Source organism: Oncorhynchus clarkii, chromosome 22 (assembly GCF_045791955.1).
Source record: "Oncorhynchus clarkii lewisi isolate Uvic-CL-2024 chromosome 22, UVic_Ocla_1.0, whole genome shotgun sequence".
Classification (NCBI taxonomy): Eukaryota; Metazoa; Chordata; class Actinopteri; order Salmoniformes; family Salmonidae; genus Oncorhynchus; species Oncorhynchus clarkii.
In genome coordinates this window covers 20,589,493-20,611,570 of record NC_092168.1, presented here as the reverse complement: position 1 = coordinate 20,611,570, position 22,078 = coordinate 20,589,493, and the positions used below count along the sequence as shown (strand labels likewise).

The 22,078-nt window shown below is 42.5% G+C and overlaps 1 protein-coding gene across 6 annotated transcripts in view; it reads right to left on the bottom strand.

The window, feature by feature from the left end:
* Positions 1-2,026: 2,026 nt before the first annotated feature.
* LOC139380555 (calcium/calmodulin-dependent serine protein kinase a) overlaps positions 2,027-22,078 on the bottom strand; it is a 202,611-nt gene continuing 182,559 nt past the window's right edge. For 3 of the 6 annotated variants that reach the window (XM_071123307.1, XM_071123308.1, XM_071123309.1), the window contains 11 exons: positions 21,355-21,440; positions 21,203-21,271; positions 17,044-17,118; positions 14,477-14,512; positions 10,044-10,240; positions 9,686-9,801; positions 6,051-6,131; positions 5,863-5,943; positions 5,518-5,720; positions 5,320-5,403; positions 2,027-4,820 (listed from right to left, as the gene is read on the bottom strand). In XM_071123307.1, coding sequence (XP_070979408.1) covers positions 4,644-4,820; positions 5,320-5,403; positions 5,518-5,720; positions 5,863-5,943; positions 6,051-6,131; positions 9,686-9,801; positions 10,044-10,240; positions 14,477-14,512; positions 17,044-17,118; positions 21,203-21,271; positions 21,355-21,440 — 1,205 coding nt within the window. In that variant the 3' untranslated portion in view covers positions 2,027-4,643. Of the gene's footprint in view, positions 4,821-5,101; positions 5,129-5,319; positions 5,404-5,517; positions 5,721-5,862; positions 5,944-6,050; positions 6,132-9,685; positions 9,802-10,043; positions 10,241-12,364; positions 12,410-14,476; positions 14,513-17,043; positions 17,119-21,202; positions 21,272-21,354; positions 21,441-22,078 lie in introns of all 6 variants that reach the window. The other 3 variants (XM_071123305.1, XM_071123306.1, XM_071123310.1) reach the window with 3 other exon arrangements.

Sequence of the window (22,078 nt, the reverse complement as noted above, 5' to 3'; positions counted from 1 at the left end):
ATGTTAAATTTAAACAACTGAGGCCTTAACACTTGGACAATAATTGGAAAAATTAAATGCCTTTTATGGTGTCTGACGAAGTTGACAAATCCAGTTAGTTGCGTTTTATAGAAAACAAATAAATGAGGTTGTTGTTCCTTTACATGGTGTGATAGCCGATACAGTGCATTCGGAAGTATTCAGACCCATTTACTTTTTCCACATTTTGTTAACCGTATTCTAAAATGGATTCAATTGTTTTTTCCCCCTTCATTGATCTAGACACAATACCCCATAAAGACAAAGCAAAAACTGGTTTAGATATTTTAGCAAATTTATAATAAAAAAAAAATGAAATTCCACATTTACATAAATATTCAGACTCTTAACTCTACTTTGTTGAAGCACCTTCGGCCGCGATTACAGCCTCAAGTCTTCTTGGGTATGATGCTATAAAGCTTGGCACATCTGTATTTGGGGAGTTTCTCCCATTGTTCTCTGCAGATCCTCTCAAGCTCTGTCAGGATGGATGGGGAGCGTCGCTACACAGCTATTTTCAAGTCTCTCCAGAGATGTTAGATCGGGTTCATGTCTGGGATCTGGCTGGGCACCTCAAGGACATACAGAAACTTATCCCGAAGCCTCCCCTGCGCTGTCTTGGCTGTGTGCTTAGAGTCGTTGTCCTGTTGGAAGGTGAACCTTTGCCCCAGTCGGAGTTCCTGAGCGCTTTGGAGCAGGTTTTTCATCAAGGATCTCTCTGTGCTTTGCTCCGTTCATCTTTCCCTCAGTCCTGACTAGTCTCACCATACTTCACCATAGGGATAGTGACAGGTTTCCTCCAGACATGACGCTTGGCATTCAGTCCAGAGTTCAATCTTGGTTTCATCAGACCAGTGAATCTTGTTTCTCATGGTCTGAGTCTTTAGGTGCCTTTTGGCAACACCAAGCGGGCTGTAATGTGCCTTTTACTGAGGAGTGGCTTCCATCTGGCCACTCTACCATAAAGGCCTGACTGGTGGAGTGCTGCAGAGATGGTTGTCCTTCTGGATGGTTCTCCCATCTCCACAGAGGAACTCAGGAGCATTGTCATCATGACCATTGGGTTCTTGGTCACCTCCCTAACCAAGGCCCTTCTCCCCAGATTACTCAGTTTGGCCAGGCAGCCAGCTCTAGGAAGAGACTTGTGGGTTCCAAACTTCTTCCATTTAAGAATGATGGAGGCCACTGTGTTCTTGGGGACCTTCAATGCTGCAGAAATGTTTTGGTATTCTTCATCAGATCTGTGCTTCGACACAATCCTGTCTCGGCGCTCTATGGACAATTCCTTCGACCTCGTGGCTTGGTTTTTTCTCTGCCATGCACTGTCAACTGTGGGACCTTATATAGACAGGTGTATGCCTTTCCAAATCATGTCTAATCAATTAAATTTACCACAGGTGTACTCCAATCAACTTGTAGAAACATCTCAAGGATGATCAATGGAAACAGAATGCACCTGAGCTCAATTTTGAGTCTCATAGAAAAGGGGCTGAATACTTATGTAAATAAGGTATTTCTGTTTTTTATCCGTTTGCAAACATTTCTAAAAACCTGTTTTCACTTTGTCATTATGAGGTACTGTGTGTAGATTGATGAGGAAATAAATGCATGTAATCCATTTTATAATAAGGCTGTAACGTAACAAAATGTGGAAAAAGTCAAGGGGTCTGAATACTTTCTGTATGCACTATACCTTGGTCTATCAAAATACACAGAAAATGATTCATATTAAGACATATTTGTCCCGGCTTTCAGGAATCCCGAAACCCTATAACAGCAACATTTTCTCTCATTGCAAAATGTCAGAGCCCTCGCACGGACCTTGCAAGGGGCCCCGCGAAACTGCGCTACGCCACTGGAGTGTGACTAGAAATGCACTGTGGGGATTACAGTAATATGAATGACATTACGGAGAGATGCTGCTTATGAACCTGAACGTCTTCTGGCTGAATAAACATGTTTTGAGACTACTTGAGTGTGTGCGTGCAAAGACAAGAGCCAGACACAGGTTACTTTTTCCAACACATAAAAGGAAATATATGTGAAAAAACTTTATCATTGAAGAACTTTATCATTGTAGACTATTTTACACTGGGGCAATCATATCATCAGTCATATTTCATATACACGGTTATTCAGATGCACAAACTACCTCCTATTCCGTTGCAAAGACTTCACCTTGCAAAACGTAGTGTAAATAGCCTTTCCATATAGTTATACAGTTGCAGAATACAAATCAGCATTCATCTTTCATTGATTAAACTTCATTGAAATACTCTCAGACAACACATTTCTGAAATGGCAAATCAGCAATCAGTTGTAATTTTATCCCCTCCCCTCTTGATTATCTTATACAACAAATCACAGACAATTTTGGTGGAACTTTATATCTACACGTGATAAAGCATTTAATGGATTAGTAAATAGTTTATTCATCATTAATCCATTCATAAGCTGTTTAATATAGGTCCTTATGAACTCTTTAATAATAATTTGTCTTTTTGCGTGGCCTCATCTAATGTGTGGGCTATTTGTACTTTATAAATACTTTGTTTTGAGAGCAGTATAATTTCTCACAAGAAGAGAAATTGGTAGAGACATTCCAGCAGTATCTGATGCTTCTTAAGGTCTCAAAATAGCCTAAAACATATCAATGGTAAAAGAATAGGCATAAAACAAAGGGATGTTAATATAACTATATTGAACATTATTCACAAGAACTGTTGTCACAACCGTTGCAAGGACTTGAGGAAGAGTTGTATTGTGAATATTTTGCTATTGTTGTTAAGCTTGAGAATGCAAACCAAGTTTATTTTTGCCAAGGTGGAGACTTTGCAAACCGGTACTCCCAATTTCTAATACATATAAACCCAGTATTTATTCACACAGCTGACGAAATTACGCAATGTTTAATACATGGATGGATAAATAGATGGAATAAAATGTTCAATATATTTTATCTCTATTGTGTGCTTATTGTTTAACCATTGATATGTTATAGGGGCCGTTTTAAGGCCTTGAGGAGCATCAGATACTGCTGGAATGTCTCTACCAATGGCATGTTCATCTTCTTGTGAGAAATTATACTGCACTCAAAACATTAAAGTATTTACAAAGTATCAGTGGCCCACACTTTGGATGAGGCCACGCAAAAATAGTTACTAATAATTAGTAAATGGTTTATAAGGTCCTATTTTAAACAACCTATGATCTTATGAATCATTAAATAAGTTGTGTATGAATAACTAGGTTACTTACATTTATTCATTTGTGAATCATTACTCCCACCTTTGTATACTATTTACTAATCCATTAAATGCTTTATTAGGTGGAGTAATTATAAAGTTCTACCACACATTTGCTTTTGCAAACACATTGATACCATGGTCGATTTGGAAAAAATCTGGTTTTAGAAATGTCATTTGAAATGCCAAGGTATGTGCATAGGTGTCAAGGTTCTTTTTGTTGGTTATTTCCTGTTCCCCTTGCTTCCTTCCTTGGTCAAGTGGAGTCTTCCAGATGTGTGGAATGTTGGTTTTCAGTTGGGAGGATGTTACAGCAGGACACTGGGGGAACACGGACAGACGGCATGGAAGCTTGCGAATGTCCAACATGCATGGGACCTCATTGAAATGTCTAAAACATTTATGGATTCATTTAGAAGAGACAGTACCCCGTCTGAGTGTTTGTATGAAGGGGCGAAGGTGGGTGGCTAGGGTTTTTATATATATATTTTTGAAGGCAAGTCAGTTAAGAACAAATTCTTATTTACAATGACAGCCTAACCCGGATGATGCTGGGCCAAATGTGGGCCACCCTATGGGACTCCCAATCACGGCCAGTTGTGATACAGCCTGAAATCGAACCAGGGTCTGTAGTGACGCCTCTAGCACTGAGATGCAGTAGCTTGCGCCACAGTCAAAATGAACCAAGATGAAACTGAACTACATGAACAATAAGAGAGTGACAGAGAAAGATTATGTGAATGAAGTAGACGATAATGGCTAATAATGGAGAGGAGTTAATGAGCAGATAAATAAAAGGAGTTGAGGATGAGATCCAGATAAAGGGAGGCTGTGGTGTTTTTCCTTCAGTCTGTCCAGAGAGAGGAAGAGAATACCCACAAACAGCAATTGTAGATTAGGGGAAGAACTACAACAGAGGGACAGCTAAGAACTACAACATCCATGATGGATGGGCTGATGGGGGCACAGACAGTCACATGATGTAGAAGGCTGCAGTGCACTACTGGGGAGGAGATACAGTACTGTCTCTTTAAAACAAACATCTGCAAAAATGTTGCCTCCTAGATAATACAGACATGACAATACTTATTTGTTTATACAACACTACGGCTAGGTAGTCTGTAAGGGCAGAGTTTCATTGGCTGCTGAAGGTCATGTGCAGTACACAGAGGTTTCTGATTGGTTGAGGTGCTTTTCTTTTCCGAAGGAATGATGGGAGTTATCGCAGAGAAACATCCCCAGTGAGAAAGGGAGGAGGGAGGAGAGAAAGAGAGGAGTCATTGGAGGGGAGAGGGGGGGGGGGGGGGGGGTGGTGTCTATACAGGTACAGTGGACCCAGAAAGACACAGAGGGGAGGAGAGAAGGTGCTCCTTCCTATCCTCAGTAGACCCAGGACACAGGGATCCACTGTGCAGTGGTACAGACCAGGTCTATAGCCTCCTCTAGGTGTCTGATGGTCTCGTCTATCTCGTTGTTGATTATGGTCTGGTCAAAGTAATGGGCATAGGTCTTCTGAAGAATCTCTGACTCCTTCTGAAGACGCTGCAATGACTCATCCTACACAGAGAGAGGGGGGGGGGGGGGGGGGGTGAGAGAGACTTAATGAGAGAGACAGATGTCTTACCAATAAAGCACCATTAAATTAAACTGACAGAACAAGGGAGGGTATAGAGTGGATGGGTAGGGATTCAGGACAGTTCTTTGCTTGGCCTGGTGTTAAAGAAGGAATAGTAACCCTCACTCAGAGAAAGGAGTGAGCTGGTTTACTGAGGCAATATACTGTACAACACAATAGAGCACTACTGACTATGGCCAGCGTTTTCTCTACTCATACTTACTGGCAGCTTCCTGCACCACCTGGGGAGCTGAGAGCCATGCAACGGAACGCAAGAGAAACGGAAAAACTGAATCTCACACACAGCATGCAAAATAAATTAATGAAGAAAGTGATGAGAGAAGAAAATGGAGGAGTGCAGAAAAAAGAAGTGGCTACAGCTGCAGATCGTTCCAATATTACAACAAAAAGGTTGACAATCTGTGTGTGTGTACGTCTTACCTCGTTGATGCCAGGGGTGATGGTTGGCGCGGCGATGAAAACAACGTAGGGAGCAAACTCTGCTGTCCGCAGGACCTTCAAGGCCTAATGGAGAACAGGTTCCAGGTCAGCTGGCCTGTGTGTTTGTGACTGTGTATTATGCCTGAGAAGACCCTCTGTGTTCACAAGCACAAGTGGAAAATACACCCTCCCACCCACCTGTGGCTCTACGTCCAGGATGGAGATGAGTCCCTGCTCGTGGATCTGGCGAATGGTCTCTAGCCGCGTGCCGTACATGGCGTCCTCGTGACTACCGTACTCCAGGTAGTCATTGTTACTGATGTCCTGCATCATCTGGTCATGTGACACAAAGTAGTAGTTCTTCCCGTTCTCCTCGTCCTTCTTAGGAAGTCTGGTCGTATCTGAGGAGGGAAGAAGGGAGAGATGAAAGGGGGTAGGGGGGGGGGTTGAGTAAGAACGATAATCACAATGGATGGTCGAAGTGAGTCAGTGACTGTGTCGTCCGTGAAACGGGGTAGGCAAATCTGTGTGTGTGTGTCTTACGTGGGATGGGGTAGGCAAATCTGTCCGGGTGTTTTGTGATGAGTGTGTTCTTGATGTGTCTTCTGCCCACTCCATGGGCACCTTTGGAAGAGAGAGCAGTCAGAACGCAATACGAGCACACTACCTAATACCGTTAGCCAATACGTCACAACCCTCTATAGTATGCTAGTATGGATACTTGTACTTACCTAACAAGACTAGTGTTTTCCTCTTAAACGCAGGCAGTTTCACAACCTCTTCATACGTGACGAGATCTAGTTGGTCGAATACTGGAAAAAGAGGACGGAGGAAAGAGAGGGATAGTGAGATACTGTGAAGGAGAGGCGCAGACAGACCTCCATAGTAGTCACTTACACTGGGAGAACACAGGACCCTAACAGTGAGGTGGCGCTATGGGACAGAGAGAATGTCTGTGACAGTTAGTTAATGGAGGAAAATGATAGCCTGGGTACTGTTTCAACAACACTATATCAACATCTGGGAATGACAAGGACAAGGTGGCTAAAAGAGGAACAGACTAGCACCCAGGCTAGCCATGAGATGAAGGAGTAGACATTGTCTCTGACAGTTGGGAGATAATGAACTATGATGTTACAAGGATAGATAGAGTCTGAACCTCTCCTCGGAGTCGTATAAGTTCAATGGCGTGTATGTCCTTAAACCTGACACCATAATCGAATGAGATTTGGGATAAGACTGTTTACATTTGGCAAACAGGGAGGGAGAATATTCTCAATGTTTTGCTTCTACTCTGAGGCTACACAGACTTTGTAGCTGTTAGGGTAAAACTGCAGAGCTGGTGAACGACCATTATGTTGAAGTGAATAACTCAGTGATACGACAATGTATGTGTGTGTTAAGTTTTTACATTTTTGGAAATAAACAATGGGATAGATGGATGGACAGATGGAAGGGGGTGAGCTGAATAAGATGGAGGAGAGAACAAAGCACAGTAGGACACAGTACTGGACACTCTTGGGAGTCTGTACAGCATTAGCATGTGTCCTTAACCTACCTACAGTGGAGAGTACTGCACACAGGGTACTGCTAATGTCACCTCTACGGTGACATGAACCTAACAGCTGTGTGTGTGTGTGTGTGTGTGTGTGTGTGTGACATGGGAAATACAACACCAGGTGTACCATGTATTCTCTCTGGAATAGAATGGTCTCTCCTGCTTTCTCTCCACTCCCTTTTCTCTTATACCTATAACCTTGTGCGCCATGTGTCACATTCCGGGAAAGATATTCAGGGGTATCAAATGGGGACTCTTCCCTGGGGCAAATGTACCATTTTAAAATACAATTGACTAGATCTGAAACACACAACACCAAAGTAAACAAAATATATGGGTGAGGAAGAAAACCAACAAAAAAAACGATCTATGCTCTTTCCGTTTTGTGCTGGATCTCTGTTGCTCTGAGCGAGAAAACAGAAACAAAACGGAAACGTTGGGACTGACACCTGGTGAACTAAAGGGTTAATAACAACGCAAATGGGAAAAGAGAAACAGAGTGAAAGAGAACCAAAGGAGGCGTTAGCTAGCCAGATACCGTCACTGGTTGTTACTTACATGCAGAGAGGCCATTTTGAGGGGGACAGCATGAGAGATGGACAGGGTCATAACATGGTTCAGTTACACAACAATACAGTAGTTACTACACATACAGCAATACAACACTACAACACTGCAGCAGCAAAGCACGGACTACTTTAAATTAGTCACCCAACAGAGTAGGATGAAGTTGCTCATAGACGATGATCTAGGGTCAGTATTGTATTTCTCCCCTTAATGGTTAAGGTTCGGATTTGGGCAGGGCATATTGACCTGAGGTCTGTGTCTAAAGGGCAACTTCTACCCAGAGCACCACACTCTGGCCTTTTGAGGGAATGTAGGAAAGATGCATCTTTCAAAAATGAGAATGGGCCTGGAGTCATAGGCCTTGTACCATGAACATGCTGCTAGCTATCCACCACATCACTTCTCATCCTCACACTACCTGTACCTGAGGAGAATGACACTACACTCAAAATCAGACTATAGTTCATGCAAAACAAACTATATGAGAGACTCCGATTTGAATGCTTAGAGAGCAAGCACAAAATGTAAAGCAAAATTATAGCATGCTTTGCTGTTACTCGGATAAGCAACATGAACAGTCACAGTTGGATCTATACACATACATCTTGCATGCATTTCTAGTATCATGCACTTGTAAGTTACAGATGCACAAAGATCATGCCCTCAAAACAGGCTAACCTAAGTTTAGAATCTTTTTGGGGAGGAGGGAGTTGATATTTTCTCTTTCTTACTCATTATTCACCATTCATTCATTAAATGATGGTAGCATCCACATGAATGTAAAAGGGTTCAGAAACATATTCTATTCTTATTTACAACAAAAGTGCCTACAAAATGACAAAACATGATTTACCATTCATTTCTAATGGGCACAACATAATCCGAAACATAACCAAAACAAACAGCAAATGAATCTAACAAGTGTGTAGTCACAAGCTTGATGTAGTGTACTAGGAATACGGAACCGAATATTAAAAGGTTTAGCTTCACTGTCCAAATAAATACGTAGGGAAGTTAGTCAAGAGAAGTGGGTTTTATCTAGATCTAGACCTGACACGCTCATCCAGGTTCCCAGCTACATTCATCTGTGTAAGCCTGAGTTGAGTGCCCAGGCTTCACCATCATTTGAAACCCAGTTAAAGGGCAAAGATTGAGCAGTCATGAAACTTAATGTGGGGCAGGCAGGTCAGGGCTGTGTCTATCTGCAACTGACAGTTCATGCTGCCAAATACGCCAGTGGCCTGATACTCCTTCCTCTCTCTCTCCTCCCCCTCTCCCCCCCCCCCATCTCATTCCAGCTCTATAGCTCGGCTCCTATCTTCCCCAGTACCTCCCCTAACCCTCTCTTTCCTTCTCCCAACCCCTCTTATCTCTGCAAGTCCTCTCCATGGCCCCTTCCCTTCCACCTCCCTTCCACCCTCCCTCCCGCCCTTACTGGTTACTGGTGTCACTTGAGCCGCTGCAGTCCTAACACAGACACACATAGCAGTGTCAGTTTCTCCTGCACTTTGGCCTCGGCCTGGTCTGTTGAGACAGCCACCTTGCGATCACGGACACCCGAGATCCACAGACACAATGTTTGCTGCCCTCTACATCTCGCACACTGTGTTCAACTATCCATAGGAAACAGGAGGCTTTGGTGGAGACACAAAGTAGGTTTGAGGCATTCAATGTGGGCTACTGTCTTTAATGTGGGGAGTGTCTAAGGCACTTTGGAACACACTCTCAATCACAAACCCTCTCGCACACAACCACACATGTATATTCACATGCGAAGAAGACATTAACGTGCATGCACGCCACAGGAGGCTGCTGAGGGGAGGACGGCTCATAATAATGGCCGGGATGGGAAAAATCAAATGGCATCAAACACATGGAAACCATATTAAGGTGCCACCAACCTCCTGTGATGCACACTCACGTGCAGCACACACACTTGTACTGTACATGCCAACTTGATAACTGCACACTCACCCTCATATTTAAGCTTGCCCTTGTGCCCTAGCACCAGGTCTCACTGCTATGACTATGTCACTGGAGCCAGCAGAGGTTACACGGTTCTGTTACCTGAAGTCCCTGCTCTCCCTGCCCCCAGACCCGCATGCCACCTTCTCACACACGTGAGACTCTCACAATTCATGCAGTAACAGCTGAGGAACATTTTGAACGGATGTGAGTGAGTATGTACCTTCTTTGTGCTTGGTCAGGTACTTGTGAGAGAGAGAGTGTGTGTGTGTGTACCTGCGTTGTGCTTGGCCAGGTACTTGTCTTTGTACTGCTTCTTCTTCTTGCCAAACCAGGTACAGCTGGCCTGCTGCTCCTGCTTAGTCTTCTCCATGGCTATACACGCCACACGCCTGTAAATACGGCGGGAAATACACCCATTAAAACTCAATCATCTGCTCAAACATTCAAGGTTTTCTTTGGGTTCTTCGAGGATGCATTCTGGGTGCTTAGATCAACTTCTCTCTAAATATGGGTTCTGTGTGTTAAATTACCCTACATCCTAAAAGGCTCTAGCTTGTCAGTTCTGGAGCTTGTTTGTAAGTCTGAATGATTCTCTAGATGGAGATCTGGGTTATATCATGTGTCTCCTCACCACTCCTGGAGTTCTGGTGAGGGTATGAGCCCTGCAGTTCCATTTTTGGTGTTCTCCAGTTTGCCCTGCCACCAGTTGTGGTCGTCTTTACTGATGATCTGGATGATGTCACCAACCCGGAAGGGAATCCCGGCCTCCTTGCATGGGATGAGGTCATCTCTGGAGGGGTCATACTCAAACTGGGCCCTCACATAGATCTGTGACACACAGACAGGGGTAAGAGGTTAAAGTTCACGACGGAATGGGGTAAATTAGCCACTGATGAGGTAGGGGCGAGGGGGAGGTAGAGAAAAAGAGGGAGGTAGAGAGGGCTAGAGAGAGACAGCGAGAGACAGCAGTTGTGTTGAGATGGGATGGGCATAATTTCCTGTGACGCCCGGTCGCCAGGTTGGAGACGGAGGAGTGGCGTGTGGCTATATAGACTAATGTGTTGCCAGATTGGAAACCTTTCCTTATGGGTAGTTCTACCTCACAGGCGACAAAATATATAAATAGCTGAGTGCTATAAATGAGCCTCTCTCTCCGGTTGCCAGGTTGGACACCTGTCCCTATGGGCTGTGGGCAGTAGTGTCCGTATGTCGCTGCCTGTTTGTATCTCACAGGGGAATAATACAAAACATAAGTTGTGGTATAAATGAGCCTCTCTTTTCTGAGGCAGTATACTGATATACAGTGCCTTCAGAAGGTATTCACACCCCTTGACCTTTTCCACATTGTGTTGTGTTACAGCCTGAATTTAAAATGGATTCAATTGAGATTTGGTGTCACTGGCCGACACACCATACCCAATAATGTCAACGTGGAATAATGTTTTTCGAAATCTTTACTAATTAATTAAAAATGAAAAGCTGAAATGTCTTGAGTCAATAAGTATTCAACCCCTTTGTCATGGCAAGACAAAATAAGTTCAGGAGTAAACATTTGCTTAACAGGTCACATAATAACTTCCATGGACTTCGTGTGCAATAATAGTATTTAACATGATTTTTTAATGACTACCTCATCTCTGTACTCCACACACATACCTGTAAGGTCCCTCAGTCGAGGAGTGAATTTCAAACAGATTCAACCACAAAGACCAGGGAGGTAAAACATAAATAAAATAAAAATCAGACATTGATTATCTCTTTGCGCATGGTGCAGTTATTAATAACACTGTGTATGTTGTATCAATACACCCAGTCACTACAAAGATACAGGTGTCCTTCCTAACTCAGTTGCCGGAGAGGAAGGAAACCGTTCAGGGATTTTACCATAAGGCCAATGGTGACTTTAAAACAGTTAAGAGTTTAATGGCTGTGATGGGCGAAAACTGAGGATGGATCAACAACATTGTAGTTACTCCACAATACTAAACTAATTGACTGAGTGAAAAGAAGGAAGACTGTACATAACTCAAATATACCAAACATGCATCCTGTTTGGAACAAGGCACTAAAGTAATAATGCAATCGATGCCAAAGGTGCTTCTACACAGTATTGTGAATACTCATGTAAATGAGATATTTATGTATTTAACTTTCAATACATTTGCAAAGATGTCTAAAAACATGTTTTCATTTGTCATTATGGGGTATTGTGTGTAGATTGGTAAGAAATCTATTTAATCCATTTTGAATTCAGGCTGTAACACAACAAAATGTGGAATAAGGGGTATGAATACTTTCCGAAGGCACTGTAAATGGCACAGGGATCGTTAACACAGGGTTGTCTCTTTAGAATTAGCCATAGGTTACTCTTTAGAATTAGCCATAGGTTACTCTTTAGAATTAGCCATAGGTTACTCTTTAGAATTAGCCATAGGTTACTCTTTAGAATTAGCCATAGGTTACTCTTTAGAATTAGCCATAGGTTACTCTTTAGAATTAGCCATAGGTTACTCTTTAGAATCCGCCATAGGTCTTGTTAAATCACAATCTACATTTTCGGTATCACTGACTGATTTAGCACACCTTTACGACCTGACAACCAGTCTTGTGCTACCATTTTTGTCTGATAAAGTATGTCTGATAAAATAATGTATGAGGCAATATGTTGATTTCATTCATTTTCTCAGAGAATTGTATGATAATGCATTTTGAATACAGTTTGACTAGACTTTTTACAACAATCCAAACACTATGGTTTTTGCATTGTAGTTTTAGTGGTCTTAGTCTAAGTTAGATTGTGCTGTATGGGATGGTGTTTTGGTTACCAACTACTGCTATTACAATCATCTAAAGGGAATATCTATGGTTTAGCCATAGAGATAAACATTTCCTAAGATGTCTGCTGTTTTTATCTCTATGGTTTAGCACTATGGAGGCTACATTATATCTTACCTTGATGGACATTTTATCCTTGATTGGAGGTCTGGGTACGACCATCTAGGATGTGAAAGCATCACACACATCATGCAGTAAAACGACTACAGAGTGTCTACACACACAGTATGATGGGGAGATGGAGACTTAAGCGTTAACTCTACTTTTGTGATGGTGATGGGAGGGGATTGACATGGATGATGCCACTTCAGTGTTGGAGGTCAATTCAACTTTACCTCAGTTCATTGCGATGAATTGAAGTTTTCATTTCATGAATAGGCTATTGCTGTCGATGAGAATTGTACAATTCGCAAAATAAAAAGTTCAATTCATGAAATGGAATTGACCCCAACCCTGGTTAAGACGACAAGACAGGTCCGTTAGAATGCTTTTTAACACGCATTTCTTCCTGGCTTGATTTGAAAAGATCTGGAATGACTGGATCGGTGAAAGACATGGAAGAGCTTTAACCTATCCAACACTGAGATCAGTGATCTTTGTTATGGGTTTTTCAAACATAATGGTCATAATTGATGATTATATTACATGGTGATGGGCGAGATTATAGGAGGCTTGGGGGGGGGGGGGGGGGGGGGGGGGGGGGGGGTCAGTATTTGCACCATTTGAAAAAGACTGTATAAAATTAATACAAATACTGATCTGATATATTATTATTATTATTATTATATAAACCATATTCCTCACTGTGGAGACAAGATAAACATGCGTCCAATACCAGGCAAGTTTACCCCTGTTCCAGTGGTTTTAAACTTCTTAATTGTTGCCATAATAACGGTAAGTGGTATATTTGTTTTTTAGCAATTGTTTGTACCCATTGCCTGATTTATGAAGGTCAACAACCATTTGTCTCTCTGTTTTTTGCCTTTTCCCATGGTGATAGATGAAAAAGTGATTTTACATGCATGTTACCTCATTTTTATACCCCAGTGACACAAGAAGCCATGGAAGGACATTATACAGTTCCATAAACTGAGATTCATTTTAAAAAGTAGAATGTTAACATAGATGTGTGTTTTTATTAATAAGAAACTTGAGGGGTTCCAATAATTTTGACACCTACATTTTGAGGAAAAAAAATTACTTTGAGCAATTGTATTAGTATTTAAATGATATTATATATATTTTGTAGCGTACGATATAGCTCAGCATTGTATTATTTATGGTCACGGCAAATAGCTGTATTTGCCTTACGACCAGTGAATTAAGTGCCACATTTTAATGTTATTTAACAAAGATTTTTGCTAATCTTTATCAAGGGCGACATTAATTATGGACCTGACTGTATATTTTAAGGTCTAGTTTCATTGAAATATATCAGCCTTTCCAGACAGAACATTTTCTCTACCACAGGGGAGTTCAACTCAGAGTTATGGGACCAGGTGGAATCTTTCAAAATCTCGGCAAAAAGTATCGGATCGAATCAATTTGAATTCAGCCTGTGCTCTTTTTAGGTCACACATGTCTGAGCAGCTGGAGCAGATTTGGAGTCTAATGTGTTTTGGATTGAGGCCAATATCCAGTAGTCTTCGGGTGAGGTCATAGCTTACAGTAGTTCTACATTCTTTCCACTATCCAGTCTAACAGACACTATTCTTTAAAAATATATATTGGGGGATATTTTATTGTTTTACAGACAGTGAATGTAGACAGATACAGAGGGAGACAGAGATAAAGTGCTTAGTCGGGATTCGTACCAATGTCGCCGGGTGTATATATATGGTCCGGAGTCTGGTGGGCTAACCACTAAGCCAGACTCCGACACAGCAGCCACTATCCTGCTCTAAACACATGCAGGAACAGCTTGGAGATCTGGAGCCACAGAATATGAACAACATTGTAAGTGAACGGAGTGAACTCATATGGGTTGATCTGGGCAATTAGTCAATAGAGGGCGGCTGGGGGGCTGGTGAGCATGTGAACTCGCAAGCACACTGCGCGTGTGCACAAATGCTTACTTACGCACACGACACATGCACACACGCGTGACACACACACACGCGCACACACAGAGGTGTAGAAGTTAAATGTTAGGGAAGGGATGGAGGGGTTGTGAGTTACAGTTCAGTGTGTGTGTGTTTGTTTTACGGGGTAGAGAGCACTGGTATTCACCTGTCGACCCTTGGGTTGGATGGTAGACGGCAGATCCTGTAGAGAAAAGTCCACCAGTGACAGAGAGAGAGTTTACACCAGAGACAGGCATGTAGACAAACATAACACTGTATACGGAACACAACACACACACACACAGACATGAACATTCCCTCCACTCCTGTCAAACGTTTTAAAGAGAGCGAGAGAGGGTACAGTCAAACAGAGTTGCACTTTAATGAGTGTTCGAGAAGAGCATCGGCAGTCTCTCTCACACTCTCAGAGAGGAAGAGCATCGGCAGTCTCTCTCACACTCTCAGAGAGGAAGAGCATCGGCAGTCTCTCTCACACTCTCAGAGAGGAAGCAGAAAGCAAGCAAAGCAGCTTCAATACCAAGGTGTACAGCTAGTAGGTAGGTAGGTAAGTTCGTAGTTAGATAGGTAAGAGGTAGGTTCCTAAGTAGGTAGGAAGGTAGGTAGGTAGGTAAGTTCGTGGTTAGATAGGTAAGAGGTAGGTTCCTAAGTAGGTAGGAAGGTAGGTAGGTAGGTAAGTTCGTAGTTAGATAGGTAAGAGGTAGGTTCCTAAGTAGGTAGGAAGGTAGGTAGGTAAGTTCGTAGTTAGATAGGTAAGAGGTAGGTTCCTAAGTAGGTAGGAAGGTAGGTAGGTAGGTAAGTTCGTAGTTAGATAGGTAAGAGGTAGGTTCCTAAGTAGGTAGGAAGGTAGGTAGGTAAGTTCGTAGTTAGATAGGTAAGAGGTAGGTTCCTAAGTAGGTAGGAAGGTAGGTAGGTAAGTTCGTAGTTAGATAGGTAAGAGGTAGGTTCCTAAGTAGGTAGGAAGGTAGGTAGGTAGGTAAGTAAGAAAGTAGGTAGGTAGGTAAGTAAGAAGTAGGTAGGTAGGTAAGTAAGAAGTAGGTAGGTAGGTAAGTAAGAAGTAGGTAGGTAAGTAAGAGGTAGGTTCATAAATAGGTAGGTAAGTAAGAAGTAGGTAGGTAGGTAAGTAAGAAGTAGGTAGGTAAGTAAGAGGTAGGTTCATAAATAGGTAGGTAAGTAAGAAGTAGGTAGGTAGGTAAGTAAGAAGTAGGTAGGTAAGTAAGTAAGAAGTAGGTAGGTAGGTAAGTAAGAAGTAGGTAGGTAGGTAAGTAAGAAGTAGGTAGGTAGGTAAGTAAGAAGTAGGTAGGTAGGTAAGTAAGAAGTAGGTAGGTAGGTAAGTAAGAAGTAGGTAGGTAGGTAAGTAAGAAGTAGGTAGGTAGGTAAGTAAGAAGTAGGTAGGTAGGTAAGTAAGAAGTAGGTAGGTAGGTAAGTAAGAAGTAGGTAGGTAGGTAAGTAAGAAGTAGGTAGGTAGGTAAGTAAGAAGTAGGTAGGTAGGTAAGTAAGAAGTAGGTAGGTAGGTAAGTAAGAAGTAGGTAGGTAGGTAAGTAAGAAGTAGGTAGGTAGGTAAGTAAGAAGTAGGTAGGTAGGTAAGTAAGAAGTAGGTAGGTAGGTAAGTAAGAAGTAGGTAGGTAGGTAAGTAAGAAGTAGGTAGGTAGGTAAGTAAGAAGTAGGTAGGTAGGTAAGTAAGAAGTAGGTAGGTAGGTAAGTAAGAAGTAGGTAGGTAGGTAAGTAAGAAGTAGGTAGGTAGGTAAGTAAGAAGTAGGTAGGTAGGTAAGTAAGAAGTAGGTAGGTAGGTAAGTAAGAAGTAGGTAGGTAGGTAAGTAAGAAGTAGGTAGGTAGGTAAGTAAGAAGTAGGTAGGTAGGTAAGTAAGAAGTAGGTAGGTAGGTAAGTAAGTAAGAAGTAGGTAGGTAAGTAAGTAAGAAGTAGGTAGGTAGGTAAGTAAGAAGTAGGTAGGTAGGTAAGTAAGAAGTAGGTAGGTAGGTAAGTAAGAAGTAGGTAGGTAGGTAAGTAAGAAGTAGGTAGGTAAGTAAGTAAGAAGTAGGTAGGTAGGTAAGTAAGAAGTAGGTAGGTAGGTAAGTAAGAAGTAGGTAGGTAGGTAAGTAAGAAGTAGGTAGGTAGGTAAGTAAGAAGTAGGTAGGTAGGTAAGTAAGAAGTAGGTAGGTAGGTAAGTAAGAAGTAGGTAGGTAGGTAAGTAAGAAGTAGGTAGGTAAGTAAGAAGTAGGTAGGTAAGAGGTAGGTAGGCAAGTACGTGAGTGAGTAGGTAGTTAGGTAAGTAGGTCTAGCAGTGGGTAAGGTTGGAGGCAGTTGTATAGGAACAGAGTTGTAAAGGACTGGAGCCTTTTCTGTGACTGACTGAGGATTCCCAGTTCCTCTGCATACTAAAAGGCTGCCAGCAGAAAGGCACAGCACACAGCAGCATTTTTACAGCACATGGCAGCGTTTTACAGCACACCAATTTGTAAACAGAGATATCGGAAATGTGGTTATAGTCAAAGGTTGGTCTGAACAACCAGCATCATAACTTAATGTGATATACAACTGAAAAGAAAAATACATAAAATATGGGAGAGGGGTTTCATCAAACTGAAAAAAGATATACAGTACAATGATAACAGACAACAGCTGGGGGAGAGAGTGAAAGGTCTGGGTTGGTCGACTTGAGGGAGAAGGGGACAGTTTCGGTGTTTGGTTGGGTGTTTAGGGGTGGGGGTTCTTACCAAGATAGAACTGTTAACACTGGAGTGGCCAGTGCCATTGGCAGGGGATTGCCTGGAGGTGGAGGGGGAGTCTCTCTGTAACAAGACACACAGGTCAGACACACACTCACAAACTTGCGCACACACATGCGTGCGCGCACAGGGGCTTCATGCACCCATTATTTTAGAAAGGACAAGAAGTACGTGAGGATAAGGGGGGGGGGGGTCCAGATTTAGCAGGTATATTTCTCTACATAGGTCACCTCTTTACCAGTTCAATTGTCACATTAATGATGTACACTGATTCTTTAAGAACTGTTATGCCTTAGGAGTTTCAAATAAACTAAACATATTTGACACATGCTTCATAAACAACAGGTGTAGTAGACTAAATGATGCATGTCTATGGTGCATGTACTATGTAGGCACCTGAGCTGAACCATGAGGAAGATTCGGCATCAACCAACCCACTACCACAATCAGACTTGGGGGGGGGGGGGGGGGGGGGGGGTGTAACCTGATACTCAAAGAACAACTTTGAATATCAAAATCGAATGATTTTGGCATTGTAAAAGTGATTGCTGTCCTCGTTGTGAAATTATAAAGCCAAGACTATTGCTGATGGTGAACCTGAACTCGACTAATAAAGCCTAATATCACGCTAGCCATTTTAGTATTTGAATGCTGAAGTTGTCATGCAGATGTGCAACATCAGGAACAGCTCGTTGGTCAGCGTGCGAAGCTGGGCACAGTGAGCAGTTTGACTAGGCTACTGATATTGCCTGATGTTGTTTGGCATGCAAAATGACTTGTAGAGCAATGACTGTCAACAAATGCATTTCGACACTGAAGGAGAGAGGACGCATCAGTTGTCACAAAAGATGTGTTTTCGGAAGGTAAAAATAATGTCATATTTGTGCACCGACAATTCATAACGTTTGAATAGATGCATGCTCCATTTGGATCGGTCTGGCGTCCACGGACCGTGCACATATGAAGTGGCTATGTTGAGCATAAAAGTGATCATTTGAAACAGGTCCTATATGCTAGATTGAGTTTTTTTAGCAACTTTAGTTGTGAATGATACAAACCTTAGAAAGTCTTAGAAAATCAAAACATATACTGTGCATTGGGAAAGTATTCAGACCCCTTCCCCTTTTCCACATTTTGTCACGCTACAGCCTAATTCTAAAATGGATTAAATCGATTAATTTGATTTTCTAAAAACCTGTTTTTGCTTTGTCATTGTGTTTAGATTAATGAGGGAAAAAAACCTATTGAATACATTTTAGAATAAGGCTGTAACGTAACAAAACGTGGATAAAGTCATGGGGTCTGAATACTTTCTGAAGGCTCTGTATAAATATAATACTTGTTTCACTCCACGCATCAACCACTGTTTGAGGAGCATGCGCTCGCTGTCCGACAGGTGATATTCCGCCCAAACTATGTGTGCCATGGGCTCTCCAACCTTGTTCCTTCAGCTACTCGAGTGGGCTTCTGAGTGGGCTCCCGAGTGGGCTCCCGAGTGGCCCAGTAGTCTAAGGCACTGAATCTCAGTGCTAGAGGCGTCACTACAGACCCAGATTCGATTCCAGGCTGTATCACAATCGGCAGTGATTGGGAGTTCCATACGGCGGCGCACAATTGGCCCAGCGTCGTCCGGGTTTGGGCTTAACCAAGGTAGGCCGTAATTGTAAATAATAATTTGTTATTAACTGACTTGCCTAGTTAAATAAAAAAAATAATTTGGGAAACCAAGTGAAATCTGTGCGGTAACATCAATAGTAACATGTAACAACAACGAAACATATTTCACTAAACTGTTGACAACCCCTCTGCACGCTCCAGAAAGGAGTATAGTCTGTATAGCTGAATGTAATGTGTCACTCACTTAATTCTGAAAATACAAAAAATGTCCTATTACTAGGCTATTCAAAATCAAATACAAATGTACTATAATTGTAGGCTAACTGTAAGCCGCCCTGCACAATCAATGAACCAACAGCATCGCCTATACGTTCTCTCCCAGACTCATGGATAGACATTTTGTAGCATAGCATTTCATTTTATTTTATTTAACTAGGCAAGTCAGTTAAGAACAAATTCTTATTTACAATGACGACCTATCCCGGAGGACGCTGGGCCAATTGTGCACCGCCCTTTGGGACTCCCAATCACGGCCGGATGTGATACAGCATAAGATAACCAGTCCATCCAGTATGAATAATTATACAACCCCACACTCAACCGTCGATTACTCAAATTTGTTTAATTTTTAAGTATAGGCTAGACCAATTATGTACCACATCTTAAATACATTTTGTTTTACGGAGGATCCATGCCTAATATGTGGTAGTATGCTCTATTGTATAACAGCAAAATCACAATTTTAAATCTTTTTTTTTTTTTTTTTTTGGGGGCTTGGGCTCATAAGCGATTTGAATGAGTCATCATCATCCCCTTAGAAAGCTCTGTCCATTTCGTTGTGTTGTGTGTGGATGTTGTTTCAAAGCCTATTCAACCTGCTGTTGAAGTTCTTTCTTAAATTTTATCATCACAGTGAGGTGAGTTTTAAAAGTATGATATGCCTACTGTTTTGATAAGTGTTTGATGTGATTTTCAATGGCATTTGCATTGATGTCAGAGTGGTTCGAGGAAGAATAGAGCCCTGAGTAGCAGGCCATTAGGAGCTGATGGTAGTTAGCTAGTTACAAAGGTATGTCCAGAGGATATAAAAGGAGATTACATCATGTGGAATTGTTCTGCGATCATGACTCATGACTGCCGGTGTGGTAATAGTCACAGCACTAGGAGGGTACTCTGCTTGCCTGGTCTTGTAGTCAGTGTGCCCCCTCCGCAAAATACAGTAGTCAGTGTGCTCCCTCCGCAAAATACAGTAGTCAGTGTGCCCCCTCCGCAAAATACAGCAGTCAGTGTGCACCCGCCGCAAAATACAGTAGTCAGTGTGCCCCCGCCGCAAAATACAGTAGTCAGTGTGCTCCCTCCGCAAAATACAGTAGTCAGTGTGCCCCCTCCGCAAAATACAGTAGTCAGTGTGCCCCTTCCGCAAAATACAGTAGTCAGTGTGCCCCCTCCGCAAAATACAGTAGTCAGTGTGCCCCCTCCGCAAAATACAGTAGTCAGTGTGCCCCCTCCGCAAAATACAGTAGTCAGTGTGCCCCCTCCGCAAAATACAGTAGTCAGGGTGCCCCCTCCGCAAAACACAACTTTTTCTCAAAAATTATGATAAAACTTAGCCATAAAATTGAATTTAGTAATTCATTTTATGTCTGAAAAATGTAAAAACAAGACAAATCTGAGGGAGCACGTGCCCTTGTGCCCCCTATGGGCACGAGGCCTCTGCGCGCGGATGTCGTAAATATACGACCGACACACACAGACAGACACACACACAGACAAACAGACACACAGACAGACAGAAACCAAAGCCACCATAACATAACTGTTTCAGGAGAGGAGTGTGGGGTCAAAAGTACTACACATCGACAACAGCTTTACATTAGAGATGGGGTTACACATCATCTAGTTACCATCTAGTAACACCAATAAAACAAAAATCACATTTCACACTCCACAATAAACAAGTCCAAATTACCGTCATCAATGTCTTCAATGAGCTCATAGACTGTGCAATCAAATCAACATGATTATCCTACTTACTAATCGTAATAGCAATGATCCCTGCACATCCCTATCTCGCCACAGAGGGGCAGTAGACTCACAAAGACTGGCTCATCAAGGTCAGGCTGGAATGTTATTTGCCAGGCTAAATCATCACTAGCTCCCACTTGGCATTACAGAGTATCAACAGGGAATTCTGGTCTCTGTGTGACTGACTGGCCAGCGGTGTGGGGTCTGTGTGTGTGCGTGGTCGGTGCCAGATCACAGAGTTCCAGGGTTCAGGGGTCAGGGTGGGGGGCATTAAGGGGAGTTCCGGTATCTTGGTTGTGAAATTGGTGTGCAGCACGTCTGACCCAGCCTTCAGCAGAACACAGTAGAGCACACAGAACCTCACCCGAGAGAAAGCGTTAACACACACACACACAGCCACCAGGCAGGCGGTTGGTTAGTCAAAGGGTCGGGAATTTAAACATTCACAACATCAACAGAGGATGTGGGTAAAGAGAGAAGGGAGGGGGAAATGGCGGTGCGTTACCTCACAGGAGGATCCTTGTGTCCGGTAGCTTGGCACTATCTTAAAGGTGATGCTGCCTCGCATCTCTTTCTGTGGACACAAACGCACATACTCAGCATTTAAGTACACAGGCACGCAGCACACACACACACGTACATACAATGTCCACTTACCAACATCCTCTGGAGTTGCTCTACGGTCTGGTTGGCCACACTGATGCTGTTGATCTCTCTGATCTCATCTCCTACATGCAGTGTTCCTACAACACACACGGCAGACAGTCTTTGTTACAGTTTGTCCTTATTGCAGTATTCATTATGCGTCTCAGAGTGCTGATCTAGGATCAGGTTCCCACTGTCCGTATATTCTTATTTATTATTATCTAAAAAGGCAGAACTGATCCTAGATCAGCACTCCTACATGTACTCTGAATACAGTCGTGGCCAAAAGTTTTGAGAATGACACAAATATTAATTTTCAAAGTCTGCTGCCTCAGTTTGTATGATGGCTAGGGGAACAAACATCGATATTTTGGGTCCATGGCCAGGAAACTCCCCAGACCTTAATCCCATTGAGAACTGATGGTCAATCCTCAAGAGGCAGGTGGACAAACAAAAACCCACAAATTCTGACAAACTCCAAGCATCTATTATGCAAGAATGGGTTGCCATCAGTCAGGATGTGGCACCACCAGCATGCCAGGGCGGATTGCAGAGGTCTTGAAAAAGAAGGGCCAACACTGCAAATATTGACTCTTTGCATCAACTTCATGTAATTTTCAACCAAAGCCTTTGACACTTATGAAATGCTTGTAATTATACTTCAGTATTCCATAGTAACATCTGACAAAAATATCTAAAGACACTGAAGCAGCAGACTTTGTGAAAATTAATATTT